This window comes from Artemia franciscana, chromosome 6 (genome assembly GCF_032884065.1).
Source record: "Artemia franciscana chromosome 6, ASM3288406v1, whole genome shotgun sequence".
Classification (NCBI taxonomy): Eukaryota; Metazoa; Arthropoda; class Branchiopoda; order Anostraca; family Artemiidae; genus Artemia; species Artemia franciscana.
The window spans coordinates 36,629,242-36,646,371 of record NC_088868.1 but is presented as its reverse complement, the minus strand read 5'-3'; the positions used below and the strand labels follow the sequence as shown (position 1 = coordinate 36,646,371).

At 34.4% G+C, this 17,130-nt stretch overlaps 1 protein-coding gene across 1 annotated transcript in view; it reads left to right on the top strand.

Moving 5' to 3' along the window:
- LOC136028376 (uncharacterized) overlaps positions 1–17,130 on the top strand; it is a gene marked incomplete in the record, with an annotated part of 76,736 nt that overhangs the window by 50,933 nt on the left and 8,673 nt on the right. Inside the window, 1 exon segment of the mRNA XM_065706176.1 lies at positions 10,624–10,755. Within this exon segment, the coding sequence (XP_065562248.1) occupies positions 10,624–10,755 (132 nt within the window).

The following is a 17,130-nucleotide window of genomic DNA, read 5'->3' as shown; positions in this document are numbered from 1 at the left end:
TCCCATTTCCTTTAGATCTTTCTTTTATGACATACTCCGACTTCAGACGAGGACGACTTGCTTTCTTTGTAGCCCCAGACGGTTGGCCGAAAAGGATAATCTTCGGAAATTTGTTATCCTTCATCCACAGAACGTGGTAACAACATCCCCCCAATAGATTTTGAGAAACACACATGCCCACCCCTCTACATTTTCGTGAACTAGCACCATTACAATTCTCCTGGAAAAATGTTAGCTTGAATATAGATTTTTAAAATATTTTGATCGCTATCATCATAATATTGAACCCCTTCCCTCACACACTTAACTTGTGTACACCTATACAGAAGCACTATTGGAGCCTTTGTCTAGGCCTCACGATATTTGACTTCAGTTTATGTTTAGAAATAGCACTGCCAGGTTGAATTAGTCAAGAGATTAGTCAAGGACCCACGATAAAGTAAGGTTGCTAGAAAAAGTCACCTGGCTTCAACGAGCTAGAAAAAAAGTTTGAATATGAATCTCAGGCAGAAAAAAAATATCTGGTGGCTTATTCAAAATATCTTACGAAAATTGCAAAAAGGTCGTATTTGCCGAAATAGGGAAAAAACAAAGATTGTGAATATTTTCATTTTGGGCAGCTGTTTTGAGCATTTTGTCTGGTAGAATATTTCCCCATGAGTTGCTTTTCAGATCCAATTCCACTAATGAGGGATTTCAAGAGTGGAGGGGGAGTATTATCTCTCCACCCTACCTTTCACATTACTTTGCCTTAATTCTGCACTAGCAAGCATTAAGATTTTATAAGTTCTTCAGCTGATCAGCATTAGCATGAAAAAGCTATACTATGTGCAGTACTGAGTACTTTTTGCAATTTCTATCCCCCCACCCTAACTCCCCCGATGCGACCCGGATTTTTCCACGCTCAGACACCCTCTTTGTGCTATACTTATGCACTTGGCATAAATTTCACGGAAGCGTTACCTAGCAATGCGATCTCATTGCACGAACGTTGGTGTCATCACTTTGTTGATAATCAAAGATTTTAAAGCTAATAAAGGACTGACTAACTGACAGAGACAAGAAGTATGTAATGCAGACGTCCAACTAAAACAATTTTGTGGAACCAGCAATTTAGTGCTTGTGCTTTTCTGTCCTCGATTTCTTCTTTAAAATATTTTAATGAGGGTTTCCTAGTTAAATCACGGCTATTCAAATGTTTTTTATTACTGAAGAAGTTTAAAGAATCAATTTCAAATGTAACCTATATCATTTGAGTATATATTGAAAATTTTCCTGCTAACTGCATCAAAGCTAGCTAGTTTTTTTAGGCCAAGGAATTGGTTCTGAGTGTTTTACTAACTGTTAGACTTCTCCAGCAGTGGCCTGATGATAACAAGGACATACTTTGGACGTCTGGGATAGCCTAGGACAATAAATAGCAGTCATAGGTAGCTTTGTATTTTTGTAAAGCTTGTGTATGGCCTCTTGTTAAGCAAACACTATAGACTAAGTATCTGATGCAGTACATCTTCGAGATGAGGAACATGCAGGATGAAGTGCAAGACTTATTTGAAAGAGGCCTATTCAATGTGAAAAGGTGACCAGGCTCGTTTAACCTTGTGCCATCGGATCATACTGTTGAACACCCCATAAATCTTGATTCGCAAGGAAATTCTGGTCTGGTTAGTGTTACAACAAGCCAACTAGCAGTCGCAAAGTAAATTAATACCATACCTTTTGTTGCTTCAGTTTTTTCTGCTTTGTTTGACCTCATTAATATAAATGAAACTTCAGAGTTTGATTCTCCGCATCACGAAGATAGCTAGAAGTGCACCGAAAAGCAAATGATGCTTGCAAAAACGGCCGTGTCCGTATTGCACTGTCACACAGACCCCTTTACTACAACTGAAGAAATCCTTATGAATTCATTAACCAATGAGCAGGCCAGTTGATCGGTTGCATGCTCCTTACTTGCAACTGAGGACCGAGGATTTGAAGCTGTGGCCAAGTATGTCAAAGGGTATAAAGAAGCATTGTAAAAAGTTGACGTTACCCCAATTGACTTTGCTTCAAAAATATCTGGATAAAAAACGAATGTCGTTGGATAAAGTGCATTTTTTACGGAGCTTGTGACAGTGAAGAGAATCTTGTGTGGGATAGATTCCAGCACTAACAGTGGAATGAAAAAACTTAAAAATTTTCTGAGCTATAAATCGTTTTAGAGATAGATAGACAAATTTTTATTTCATACAAATACAAAAAACAGAAATAATTACATAAAGCCAAAATGCTACTTCATATGCTCCTTCAATTTTTGAGCTCATGGATTCTACGTTGGCGCTTCGAAGAAGTTTTACGTCTACCGTGCCAGACTTGGCACGGTAGCCACAGGTCACGCAAGCCGCAGGTCAGTGGCTAGCGTGAATTGCCTGAAAACCCAAACTTCGAAGAGGAACGTTGCTTGTATTGGCTTGAGGCCTTTTTTTATCGACTTCATGCCACTGGTTTGCCAAAAGCCACTAGCTGAACATAGAACTCTGGAACTCTATGCCAAGCGGCTGCTTAAAGTTATTTCGAAAGGGATACCTGAAATAGCAGGTGACAGGTACGATGGACTGTTTGGTCACACTGATCCAAATTATGGCAATATATCTCTGAAGGACTGCAGTGGGTGTCACCAGTTACATGGTCGCTGCTCGACAGTCAACTCCTTCTTGAAGAGTTAAAAGATTGGAAACTGGACAAAGATTGTCCAAAAGTAAATTTGATGAAAATAATCTATGAAACGGGGACTCAAAGGGATTGTACCATATAAGCAGCTTAAGTACTGTCGACCCCATGCGTGTATGGCTGGCCTGAGGATTTGAAGACAGGATTAGAGCGGTATGTTTAAGTCATGATGTTGATTCGCTCAGTTTCGAGGAATTTCCACGTAGCGCACATGAGGAAGCGGACACCAGAATAGTTCTGAACCTTTTCCTTTGCTTCAGGAATAGCTGTTGAAAGGTGAATGTTTTTTCTAATGATAGTGATGTAGTTAAGGTTCTAGTGGAGCAATTTCAACGTCTCCTTAGCATTTTTCCTGGAAATCATATTGTTTCTCAACTTCTCGGGAAGTTTCCAAATTATTATGTCCCCATTGATCTTTGGTTCCAGAGAACAAAATGTTGAACTACCTGGCGTTCATTCACTGCATTTCGGGGTGTGACACAACAAGTTACTTTTCCTACGAAGGAAAACAAACATTCCTAGTGGTCGTCAAGAAGAACAGTCTGTACATGGAGATTCAGCGTACAATACAGATCGAAAGGTGAAACCTTCACGGAAGGCAGTATGTTCTCCTTCCAAGATGTTGCAAGAAAACTGATAATCAGCGCTTATGGAAAGGATCCTAGTCAATTTTTTCTCAGTGATTTACGAGTACACTTGTACCCTCATAAGAAGGAGCTCAAAGCATTACATCCAATATAGGGGGCGTTTGTGGAACATTGTAAGCGCCCTTACTATCAGTTTGCAATCTGGAAGGTCTCATATATTGCAAGACCATGTCTGCCAAGTTCTTTGGGTTATGGATGGCAATTTTCTGGATAAGAAGTTGTTCCTGTTGTTTCGAATGCTTCATCACTTCCGTCGGAATATTCACAACTCTTTTGCTGGTGTAGCAAAAAGTGCATCGAGATCTGTAAATGCCTTCCTCGATTTTGTGATGTTTGTTGTGCTTATGCTAGAAAGTGTGATAATTTGCCTGAAAAAGAATAATGTATGCATAATTTGTGATCATTTTCATTAGATTTATTTTTCTTTCTATTTTTTTCATCAAAAGCTCTTTCAGCAGCTAATTTTTATTTTGATCGTAATTCTGTTGAGGCTAGGATTCAATATCTGTGCACCTTGATTTATTCCAAGTGGCGTCTGTTTTGACGCCACTAACAGAATGGAGTTGCACAGGTGTTGCCACCTTCCGGTTGAGCTCAAGTTTCTCTGCTACTCCCCCTTTGAAGATAGCTCCAATGAAAGTACAGGAAAGTTGGTTTATGATGTCACCAGTTAATTATGTTTTAATAATGTATGGTTAAGAGGCTAGATCTGATTGTGCTCATTATTTTTTCTTTTCTCTCTCGGTGCCTAATTCTGCTTTAAATTCTAAGTTCAAACGTCTCGTCTAGGTCGAAAAACAGAAAATATAGCTGATGACGTCATCGATTGTGCAAATTAGGTGATATCTCCTCTGGCACACAAAATTTTCGTTTTGCCAGTCTATATCCGTTTTCAGCAACCAATTCTGCCCCTGATAAATCTCTCAAACCTTCTTTAGCTCGTTGAAGCCTGTGAGGTTAGATATTCGTTGGCTGGGTCACTGACTAGATGGTAAAAATCCAATTTGGCTCATGAAATTCATAGTAATCAGGCAAATCAGGGAATTGACTAGGTAAAAACAACGCAACTTAAAAAGGGTTGAATGATTTAGCCCATTTTGGTCAATATTTTTATCGTTTATGTCTGAGATCCAGTGATACTTTATCACAGGTAAGAGGTACATTTTAGCAGAATCAAATTACAAGTAATACACATGATATGCCATGTGTATTAACTTTATTTAATCTTTAAACGATTTGAACGGTAAAAACTCTTTTTAAGTTTTTTGAATTCGATTTAACGCCAATTTTTGTCTAATATGTTATTTGTTTCAAGATCAGTAAAACTTTTATTATTTTTATTTTAAACTCATATTGAAATCATTTTTAAATAATTTCCTGTTTTTGTTTTACCGATAAAATCATATTTAACCAATTGCATTGGAAAACAGTCTTGAAATTTGTTCGGCTTTCTATTTTAAGTAATTTTTTTATTTTTTAAATGTGCATATTTTAGATAAATTTTAAACGTAAATTCTATTTATGAATATTTTATTGCTAAATATACCACATTTTGTTTATTTTATTTATTTATGGCAGAACAGAAAAACCTAGCTTTGCCAAGCATAACATTCTGTTAAGCCTCAAACCTTAATTTTAACATAGAAAATCTAAATGTACGTGTTCAAGAGAACGGCAAATAAAACATAATTAGAATTCAAAACAGCGTTCCATTTGTAGAATTACCACTTGTTTGTTATTCTTTGAAAATTAACTTCTTTCCATATTCAACCAAAAAACGGAAAGTCAGAGCTTCTTTTTCCGGCATGAGTTGTTATGGTAATTTTTCTCTTTTTTAAGGGATATGATTTTCTTCTCATAGTCTTGTACCCGTCAGGACATGAAATAGGGCCAAGTAGAACACATTTTAAGATTGGTTGTATCTCTATATTTTGCCTTAAAATCGACCTGTAAATATTGTTTTTTCCAGCTTAGTTTGGACTTACAACCAAGGCCGTATCCAGGAGGATTACAAAGATAACCCCCCCTCAATTATTGCCCGACTCATAAAAGCGTGACAAAAAAGGATCTAAATAAATTTGTATGCGTTTTCTAAAGTTTTGTGAATTCTCTCCCCCTCCCCGAAAAATTCTTGGATATACCCTTGCCTACTGGGCATGTAGAAAGACACAGGACGCGCAGAGTCTGTAACTATATGGCAAAAATATTGATTCATCAAACAGTTCGTGGTAACGAACGTGGCAACGAAGCGACCCGGCTCAATCGTAACCATTACTATTCATTATATATCGCTCCATACTTTCATTTAAAAAAACTTGTTTTTTTTTATTTAATGACGCTTAAAATCGGCCTAAATTTGTTTTATCTTTGATTGTTTTCGGTAATCTGTGTTCCACAGCTTACTGGACATACAAACTGGACCGAATCAACCCAGGAATTAATAAGAGAAAAACAAATGCTTGTATCGACTAGAGAATACCCAAATTGGACTAAATTATTGCCATCCTGTTGCTGTGAGATTCTCGACGGGGCTGAGTCAGGACAGTAAATAATTTCTGGTTTGAAAATTTAATTCTTTGTTTACCTAATCTGCTTTAAAAATCCGGGTCATGGTGACAACTCAATGAAAACATCAGGAGGAAAAGAGCCTTAATTGATAACAACAAAGGAAGCTAAAAATCGGGTTATGTTGATACCCGATTTTCGGGTTAGTTTGATACCCGATTGGGTTCCATTGATACCCGATTGAAGAAAAGATTGTTGTTAAAAAAAAATCGGATACTTGACGTCCTGCAACGTCAAGGAACGTTGAACGTCCTGCAACATCAATGTTTCCAGCAACGGAAGACTTTTTTTTTGTAAATGAATGACGTTAGCACGCGTTTATCTAAACAAATAAATATATCTAAGTAAAAATTATGCAAATAGAATGATGGATTAAGTTACTTGTAAATCGGAGGGTTTCCACAGGATGAGGGTTAGGGTGGCTTCAGTGCTATAAAACATCAAGGATTGAGAGAAATTCATGCAAGTAACAATTATCTTATCCGTCCATACTAATTTCGATTATTTTTAAATTATTGTTAAAATCATTCGCAATAAATTAGTGTTGGTTTAAAATTTTGACTGATTATTTAGTACAAAATTTAAATTATAATCTAAAATTTTAATTCTGAAGCAAAAATACATAAATAATTTTACTAATATGCTTAATATTAAACAATGCTAAAATTATGTCAAATAAAACGAACAGAAATCAATTAATAATAAAACAAAATTTTTCATAAGAGAAGTTCTGCAAAGACACTAAAGAGTCATATTGAAACCTAAGACAAAGATAAACATATTAATAAACTAATTAACATGAATTATTCAATTAAATATTAATGAAATATAATTAATACAAGATAAATGAAAGAATTAATTAAAGATAAATAATTAATAAATTAATGCTGTTTGGTTCCATGTTTTTTTTTTTTTTATCAAAAAATGCCCTTTTTGCGAATTTAACTTCATTTATCCCCAATTGCAATATTTAAACTACGAGGTCAAGCTTTTGTTACAAGACGTCTGTAAAGAATCCACTAACTAGCTAACATCTGAAAAAGGCAGGCTAGTGATGACTCACACAGGTATAAATTTAGCGTGCAAAATCCAAAGGTATATTTTCTACTTCAATTTAAAAGTACTATTCATTGCGTTTGATCAGAGCTAGGTGAACCTCCCTGCATGGATGGGTGTCATGCAGTACCTTGATTAATCTTAAAACGATTGTTATTAAGACATTTTGTAGACCTTGATTTGAAAAGACGTAAGATAGTCAATTCTACTTTGGCTTATTTTAATTAGCCTAGAGTGAGATAGGTTATCCGTTTACAAAGAGAGTGGGATTTATAGGGAGACCCCTGTCATATGAAATATCTTTCCAGGAGAGAAAGACAGGAAATTGTTTGAGATTAATAACCGTGGTCCTTGGCGTGGCGTCTTGGGCAAATTAGTATGGCATTTTCTTACTGCGGAGGATGAACGCTTGTCAGTACCCTACCGGTTGTTGGAAACCAACAAGGCCGGGACACGTAGAAATCCATGACGCATTAGGGTTACCCTGACCCCTGAAGTACTGCCAGGTTACTCTAGTGGTGTTAGAGATCTCCAATAGTGAGGGAGGTAGCGTACGGACCTTCTCCACACTAATACTGGTAACAGCGATTGCAGGGATCTATCAGGAGCATTGGTAGTAAAAGAACGCGCGTTTCCAAACTTACCGGTGAATATTCGAAAAATTGATGAGCGAGGCTCTCATTGGGAAAGACGCATTTTATGCAGTCTTGCCAGATGTAGCATAATTATGCGGAACGTAGCATAATTAGGAACCAAAAGCATCCAAGCATAATCCTGCTTAAGATAGCATAATTGTAGCATAATGTAAGACGATGTAGAACAACTCATAACGTCACATTGATAAAACGAACACCAAAGATGGCTTATCGAATTTTTCGACCAAACTAAAGTAAAATTTTCGGCACAGCGACAGACTACGAACCATCTGATATTTTTTTCGTTCTGATCCTGTGGTCTATGGTCTATGGCAAAGAAAAGCGCACGAAAGATATTTGAATTTAAAGACATCTGGTGATTGTTTGGATTGGATTGGTGAATTTTGAGATATAGAGGGGTTTGATGTTGTTGTTGTCGGTGGTGAACGGTGAGAAAATTTTGCTGTGCAATTAGGCCTAGCCTTTCAACCATAGGCAATGGTTCATGGTTCGAGAATTGTTTGATAGCTACTACACACCAGCTGATACAAGCTAGACACCAAACTATCGCCAAAACTCCAAAAGATTTTGTAAAAAGCTTATGCTGATCAGATATTGTTTTCTAATCTACCAAAATCACTAGGTCACTAGGTGTCGTAGTGAACCAATTTCCAAGTCTCATCCCAAAACTCACAGATATTGACTCCCAGTGGCGCAAGCTGCCGTATGCTTTTAGTGACTCCGAAAAGATAGATATGAGCAAAATTACTACAGACTTGATGTGGATAAAAATACGCGAAATGAGACACTTTACCGACGAAAGAGTTTTTCCAGATCTGGCAGAACTCGCCGAGAGGGTGCTCTCCCTATCACATTCGAGCGCAGACTCAGAAAGAATTTTTTTCTTGGATCAGTGATTTCAAGACAAAAAAGTGGAATAGGTAGAAGAAAGATAGTATTGGAGCCGTGCTGGTCAAAAAATTGTGACTAAGAATAAAAGATACAGTTTGCTACAAATATGTCCCTACAGACAATCAGATCAAGCTCCACAATTTCGGGAACATTTACGTAGCCATCCTACCCCCTGGTCAAGCAGACGAATCCGAAAGCGAAGATGAAGAAGATCATTGAATACGAACCGCATTTTCTCCTTCTTTTTTTAATGTATCTGTAGTAAAATTTTGATGATGATGTAAGACACTATGTTTTTCACATGCCGCCAACCGCTTCGAGAAGAAAGACGACTTGCGAAAAAAGACGAAAAACGTAAACCAAATTGTGAACCAAGATCCTTCCCCTGGACATAAATAAATTCAATTTATTAATATAATACGCATAACAAATAAAATAAACTGGGTCACCACGGAGAGACAGAGCTCGTGATTGTGGTGACCCCATCAATATTTATAACATAAACAATATTAGTTGAAGATCATTTTACTTTTTAAAAGCCTTTTTACTTATTTTCTATGCTATTTTACCTTTTTCTTTGCCTCATTTGTTTATACCCAACTTTTGTTCCCTTAGCGGGCTAAAAATAAATTATTAGGCTATTATCATCAGATTATATTCTATTCAGAACCTTTATTAAGATAAAACAGTATTCGACTTGTCTTAACTGATCAACTTTTTCGTGAAACGTGGGAAAATATAGAAGCGTAGCATAAATCTGTCCAAAAAAGCATAATTTTGGGCTCAAAGAAGCATAATCCTCTCCGTCCGATCTGGCAACACTGATTGCCACTGACCAGTCCGATATTATCATCCCTCGGGAAAAAACACTCATGCGTAAAACAATTTTTCTGGCAAACCTCTGTTGAATTGGAAGTTGTTCGTGCTTTTAGAAATTTTAATTACAAACAAGATAATTTGGAGAATTATTGGAGTATCCATTAGATATTAGAAGTAAAATCTAAAACCAATAAAAAATTCCCAAAGGAGGTACTTCACCCTCCCCCCTAACTCCCTACCAACTTCATCATCAAACTATAATAGATTTAACCTATCTAGTTATATTACAGAACTTCTGATGAAAATCACCAATTCCTATTTTTTTTATGATTTCTTTTGTTCATTCAGAAAATAATATTTAATGTATACCTACCTTCTTTTTTTCAATGACTCCATTTCTGATCTATTTGCAGATGTAGAGGTTTATTCATATCAAATAAACTTTGAAAGGTTTTAACAGGAGAAAATCTAAATATGAACTGATAGATTATAGAAAGTAAAAAACCTTAAAGATGAAGAAACCTGAGCAAATATTGTAAGATAGGAAGCGTAGAACATATTTGTAATTTTGCGATTAACTAAGTACGTATATCCTCTTGATAATAACGCTCTGAGGTCTACAGCTGATATGGGGCAAAATCGGAAGTTTCTAAGGCGGTAGGTTTGCATAAAGGGTAGTTTGGCATCTATCGGGAGGTGTAATGGACCACTCTTTTCTCTTTTTTATTATTTAGCTTCCTGTATGATTTATTCGATTGAATAATGAATTTATGCGCTATATCGTGAATAAGCACTTAATTTAGAATAAAACCTAGAAATTCCTAAAGAAATCCAGAAGACCTACAAAAATCCCTAAAAATCCCCTTATCCCTAAATAAAAAAGTTCACCTCTAACAGACCTAAAAAATCCCTATTATAGGGGGAAAGTCCCTAGAATAGAAACACTGTATTGAGTTCTTCAATGCCCTTACCGTACTGCGTCACCCAAACCCATCCCTTGGTTGTCAGTGGCTCCCAGCCTTCTTACTTGTACACAGGAGAAGGTATGGATATTATTATCCTTGAGATAAATCCAAAACATCTCCATTCCAGTAAAAACTAGAAATAACAAAACCTAAAATGTTGTTTAAATGGTTTTTCATCTCTTAGAAACCACTGAACAATAAAAAACTGTTACTGAAAAAGGAAGGAAGAAGAAAATATTAATGAATAAATGAATTTCATCCTTATAGCTGACAGAATTCAAATTACTTTTCCTAAATTGCTTGTTATTTCAGAATTTTAACAATAAGTATGACGCAAAACTAAAAAAGCTGGGAGTTACGTCACCAACTGATGACGTCACTAAGAAAATTGTTGATTATCATCTACCCAGTTTGGATGATGAAAAAAGAAGACAGAGACTCAAGGTAAGTAGCAAATATGCTCATATGATTTTAAGCTTTATTTCGTAGTGGGATTTGTAAAAAAAAACGTAATAAGTAAGATTTCAACTTTTAACCTTCCATACAAGTCCCAAAAACCAGTAGCAAGACCATTCACGGCAATTCCAGGGTTAGGTGTTTGAAAAAGTTATATCACGCCCCTTTGAATACCTTCGTACATTCTTATTTCAAGAGGCTTTATATTCAGAATTACTTTTATTTTACATAAACGGTTAAAAGAAACACACAAGTAGATACACAATTACTGCTCGTTGAAAAAGATAATATATATATATATATCTATATATATATATATATATATATATATATATATATATATATATATATATATATCATCTCTTTAAACGAGCAATAATTTTGTATGTATTTATGTATACATTTACTTATTTTTTTCTCAAAAACCACTCCATATTTTTTCGGAAAATTTTGTATCCTGGGATATTCTGGCGTAAAAAAACGATCTACACAAATCACAAGTTTGAAAAAATTCATGAAAAGCCTTGATTTTTGAAAAAAGATTTATCTGAGTGACGTTTTATTTAGGAATACATTTGAAAAGTATACATACGTCATTTGCCTCAGTAGAGGCTGCATCGTTTACAGTGTCTATAATGTAGGCAAAACTGCTTAAGAAACATCATTCACGAGAAAAGTCACACGATTGACGTCAACTTTACGAGTACATCTCAAGAGAACCTCTATAAGTACATCTATGACGCATGCAATATCATATGAACTTCAAGAGAACATATTCAAAAGAACGTCTATGACTCATGCAACATTGCGAAAACAACTTAGTTTATTATAAAATACCAAGTGAAATTATTCTATTTACAAAAGGTGATTTAAGTAGTTTCATAATACCTACATGAAACATCAACAACCTAGACCATCAAAAATGATAATAGATGATAAGTTTGAAATGATAATAGATAATGAAGTTTGAAAAAAAATTCACTTGAAGCTTTGGTTTTGAAAATATTTATATAACTGACCTCACATTTATGAGCACATTTTATGAGGATAGTTACATAATTCCCTCCCTCCAGGAGTGAACTTACTCTTTTTATATTTATGACGCAAGCAACATTACAAAAGGAGCAATGCTCGTTATAAAATACCAAAGGGTAATTATTCTATTTACAAAAGTTGTTTAAGTAGTTTCATTATACCTATATGACAAATGAACAATCTAAACCATCAAACATGATAAGACCAATCCAAGCAGCTAAGGTAAAGGATATTGAAAAGGTTTCTAAAGTAACTAAAAACAAAATGAAGAAGAAAGATGTACAATCAGAATAATTTCGTCAGCAACACTTACAACGAGTCAAAAACAAAAGTGAGGAACAAAGAAATGTGTGGTAACAAGACATACGACAACAAGGAGTAGAACAAACTAAAAATAAAAGTTGAGAACAAGGAAATATTGGGTTAAAAGATAAGCGGCAGCGAGAATTACTAGCGATATCAAGAAAAACAATATCAGAGTGTCGAAAATGGAGTGAAGAGCAAAAAATTGTGCAGTTAGAAGACACGTAATAGTAAGAATCGAACGAGTCGAAAAGGGAAGTGAAAAAAAGCAAAATATTATTTTAGAAGATCAGAATCTTTGACACCAACACAATGTGGCGTAAAAAACCAGCACAAACCTACAGAGATACCATGAATTATGCAACTGTTGATAACAAGCCATTGAGAATCTTCAACTGTATATGTATTCTCTGGGGAGCCCTCCATTTTCACGAGGAAGGAGTAGCAAACAAAGGGAACTCATTTAGAAGTTGCTACTTACAACGAAAATCAATATATATACAGGCCTACCCCATGTCGAATACTGGACCCCGACTTTGAAATCGGCCACATAATTTCTTTTTTTTAACTTGCATATTTACATTTCTTGCCACCAAAAGGATTTAAAGGGGTCCCAACTTTGAGGAAGAATCTGTATTTTTCCCAGGATGTATGTACGTATTGATTCTCGTTATAAATAGCAACCTACAAATGAATCACGTTTGTTTGCAACAATTTCCTTGGGGAATGGAGGACTCTACAGGATATGACGATGAAGGCTCTCAATGATTTGTCAGTTGCGTAGTATATGCCACCTTATCAGTTTTTACTGAGTTTTATGCCACATTTTGTTGGCTCAGAATATTGTGATGGTGTTCTTCTACTGTAATATTTCTCTCTTCTTTATTTTGAGTCTTGACTCGTTCTGATTTTCGCAGTGACATGTCTTCTAACAGCAAAAATCTTCGTTATTCGTTTCAATTTTGAAACGGTCGGATAGTCACTTTTTTGCTATTACTTGTAATTTTTGCTACTGCTTATCTTCTAACCATGTATTTTTGTTGTTGTGGAATATATTTTAATCGCATATTTCTTTGTTTTCCACTTTTATTTATATTTCGTTCTGCTCCTCATTGTCGCACGTATTGAAGACTGGATGATTCTTTGCTCTTTACTTTTGAATTAGACTTGTAATTGTTTCTGACGCAAATATTCTAACTGTGTATTTTCTATGTTCTTCATTTTTGTTTATCATTACTTTAGAGATTTTTTCTAGCAGATTCTTGCAAGATAATAGCTGGGCCCAGGGTTAACATATTGAAATTAGAGAAAAATGAAGTTAAGTTTACAAAATGGAAATTTATCTGACAAAAAGAGGCCAAAATATACAGCTTATATGCTCTTGAGGTGTGCTTAGAAAGATAATGTTACTCATGTGGGTTTGTTGTTCAAAACAAAGGCTTAATGAGTGTTCTCAAAGTCATGACCTATAGGCTATAGATCATTATCTTAAGTCACAAATTTCTAGGTTGCAAATTTTTCCCAAAAAATATGGAGCTGTTTTTGAAAAAGAACACAAAACTAAACATATAAGTACTTATATCTTTTCTCTTTAAATGAACAATAATTGTGTATATATTTATGTATTTTTGCTCGAAAACTGCTCCATATTTTTTATGCGGAAAATTTTCATCCTGGGATTTTATAGCAAAAAAAAAATACCGATCTAAATAGGTCACAAGTTCGAGAAAATACGTCAATATAGTAATTTTGCCCCCTTTTACAGATTGACTCCCATCTTATAAAACATTACTGACTCAACCATCTAGCAGATTTGATCATTTATGTACGTCATGACATTTATAAACTTTGGAGTGTCTCAGGCATTAATCTCTTAGGTTGCTTTCTCAAGAAGTCATAGGAAACATACTACTCTCTTGGGGATGTTTTTCAAAAGGGGTCTTGGTGAAAAATGACTTTTGGAAAATTCAGATTTGGAGCGGCCTTATAAAACTTGAATATCTCTTTTCAAAGATCTTTTGAAGTCTCTGACAGAAAGTACATTAGTCATTTTAGATTTTCTTAATTGATAAAAAGCAGTGAATTCCCTTAAAGCAGAGAAGCAGTGAAAAGCAATGAAAAAACGAGAAAACAATAACCAGACAATTTGAACGTTTTTGATACATTATTTAAATATAAAACGATTATAATAAGAGATACAATTACTTAAAATGTTTTAAAAGAAAGGGCTAACGTAACTCACAGACTTGTGGTGGAAAATACGGGAATTCATATTATCGTACCCAAATAAGTTGAATTAAAATCAGAAATTAAAGTGAGTTGGTTAGGCTTGTTTTTTTGTTTTCTTTGTAGTACTTCCAGATCTCGTTGTGGAAAACATTGATAAGAAGCAATGAAATCCCTTAAAGCAGAGGGCAGTGAACAGCAATAAAAAAAACGAAAAAACAATAGCCAGACGATTTTAACGTTTTTGATGAACTATTTAAATATGAAACGATTATAATAGGAGAGGAAACAATTACTTAAAATAATTTAAACAAAAAGGGCTAACTGTAATTCAGGGACTTTTTTTTTAATAACCGGCCTACTACCAGATCTTGTGGTGGAAAATACGGAAAGATGTATTATCGTACCCAAATAAGTTGAATCAAAATCATAAATTAAAGTGAGTTGGTAGGCTTGTTTTTTTGTAGTACTTCCAGATCTCATGGTGGAAAACATGGATTGACATATTAACGTGCCATAAGAATTCAAACTAAAATTGGCAATTAGAATGAGTCGGTCAGCCATGATATTTGTTGTAAAAAATATTAAACAAACAAATGTTTTAAGAGATAGGCTATTAGCTTGGGACATAGCTGATTTATTTTGCTGTAAAAGATATTGCAATAATACCTAAATTATAGACAAGTTGATTTTTGGCAGTAATTAATTGTTTTCCAACACAAGTTTCTAGGAGAAAAGCAAATAGTTCTATTAAAAACTAAGAAATGCATAAACAAAATTTTATAATAAGTAAAGCTAAAATGAAATAAACTATGAATGAGACTCAAAACGAACATAAATCAAGGTGATTAATCAAGATAAACTTAAAACGAGCAGGAACTAGACAAAATAAAAGCGGTACCTCTGTCTCCTCAAATACTCCAAAGGCTAACTCGCGAAATCTGTTCTAACTCGCGAAATTCTACTATCCTTTTTGTGATCATCCTACCTTCGTTTTGAGACAGTGATCTAAATCCAATCTGCACTTGCTATTTCCGGTACTGCAAGTTTCTTCTATACTTGCAGCACTTTAAAATTTAAATGCATTTAGAATATAAATGGATTTAAATCACTATAAACATAGTGATCTAAATCCAATCTGCACTTGCTATTTCCGGTACTGCAAGTTTCTTCTATACTTGCAGCACTTTAAAATTTAAATGGATTTAGAACATAAATGGATTTAGATCACTATAAAAATAGTGATCTAAATCCAATCTGCACTTGCTATTTCCGGTGCTGCAAGTTTCACCTATACTTGCAGCACTTTAAAATTTAAATAGATTTAGAACATAAATTTATTTAGATCATTATAAAAGTAGTGATCTAAATCCAATCTGCACTTGCTATTTCCGGTGCTGCAAGTTTCTTCTATACTTGCAGCACTTTAAAATTTAAATGGATTTAGAACATAAATGGATTTAGATCACTATAAAAATAGTGATCTAAATCCAATCTGCACTTGCTATTTCCGGTACTGCAAGTTTCTTCTATACTTGCAGCACTTTAAAATTTAAATGGATTTAGAACATAAATGGATTTAGATCACTATAAAAATAGTGATCTAAATCCAATCTGCACTTGCTATTTCCGGTACTGCAAGTTTCTTCTATTTTTGCCCCAATCTTACTGAAATAGAAAAATAATAATCAGTCTGTACGACGCTGCTGATATAGTGCATACTCTCCACTACCACCAACATGAAGTTACTTCTAGGCTAATAGGTGCTTAAAGCTAAGGCCTTATCACCATTTCATCCGGTTGCTTTACGCTGTTGGACATTTGTATAGATATTTATTTTGTGGAATAAATTTTGTAAATTTTATTTCTTTTCTTTTTAATCTACTATTTTTTATTGTTTGTGGATCACTTCTTTCATTATAAATATTTAAAATATTTATTCAAAATATTAATATTTATTACAAATATTTATTTAAAATATAATAGTTTAAAATATTGCATTCTGACTTTTTCAAGGATTAATATTTTAACTTCAAGAGGCTTTATATTCAGAAGGGGGATTCCCCGGAAGTGACATGGATTGCAAAACAGTGGCGTCAATTCACAAAATTAAGAGAGAGTCAAAAATGTGTTTTTCAAAATTTAAGGGGGGGGGTAGTTTTTTTCTTTTTTCAATTATTAAATAAAAGAAAAAAGTCCTTCTTTTTTACTGAAAATACAGTAAAATAAGTATTTTTCAAAATCTAGGTGTGAAGGGGAAAACAACCTGTAGGGGGGCTAATCCTATGCCCCTCCCCAACTGACACCACTGTTACCAATATTTAAAAAACATGGACTGCAAAACTTATACCTCCGTTGCCTTTCACATCCAGCAGGAGGGCTATTTCAAATAAATTTTTAATTAATCTTTATGTTTTAATTCTAGTAAATTATTACCTGGTGACCATTCCCCAGGTATCTAATATTGCGTTAATTGAATTCACTTTTCTCTACGTCCCTGACAGATTCAAATAGCGACATCGTAAAGTATTTATTTTGAGATATTTCTAGATATTTCATGCATTCTTCGTGTATATTTTTTATAGCTTCTATAATAGCACTTTCTAGTGAAGAGCGAAATAGGGCTTTTACTAATTGTTTTAAAACGCATTTTGTAAGAAAATGTCTGAGATAAACATTCCCCAATACACTCTGACTCAGGAAAAAGATTATTATTCAGATTTAACAAAATAATTTTTTCTAAGCAAGAAAAGAAACTTTTAAGAATTTCAAAAAGAGCCTCAAGTCCGTAAACACAAC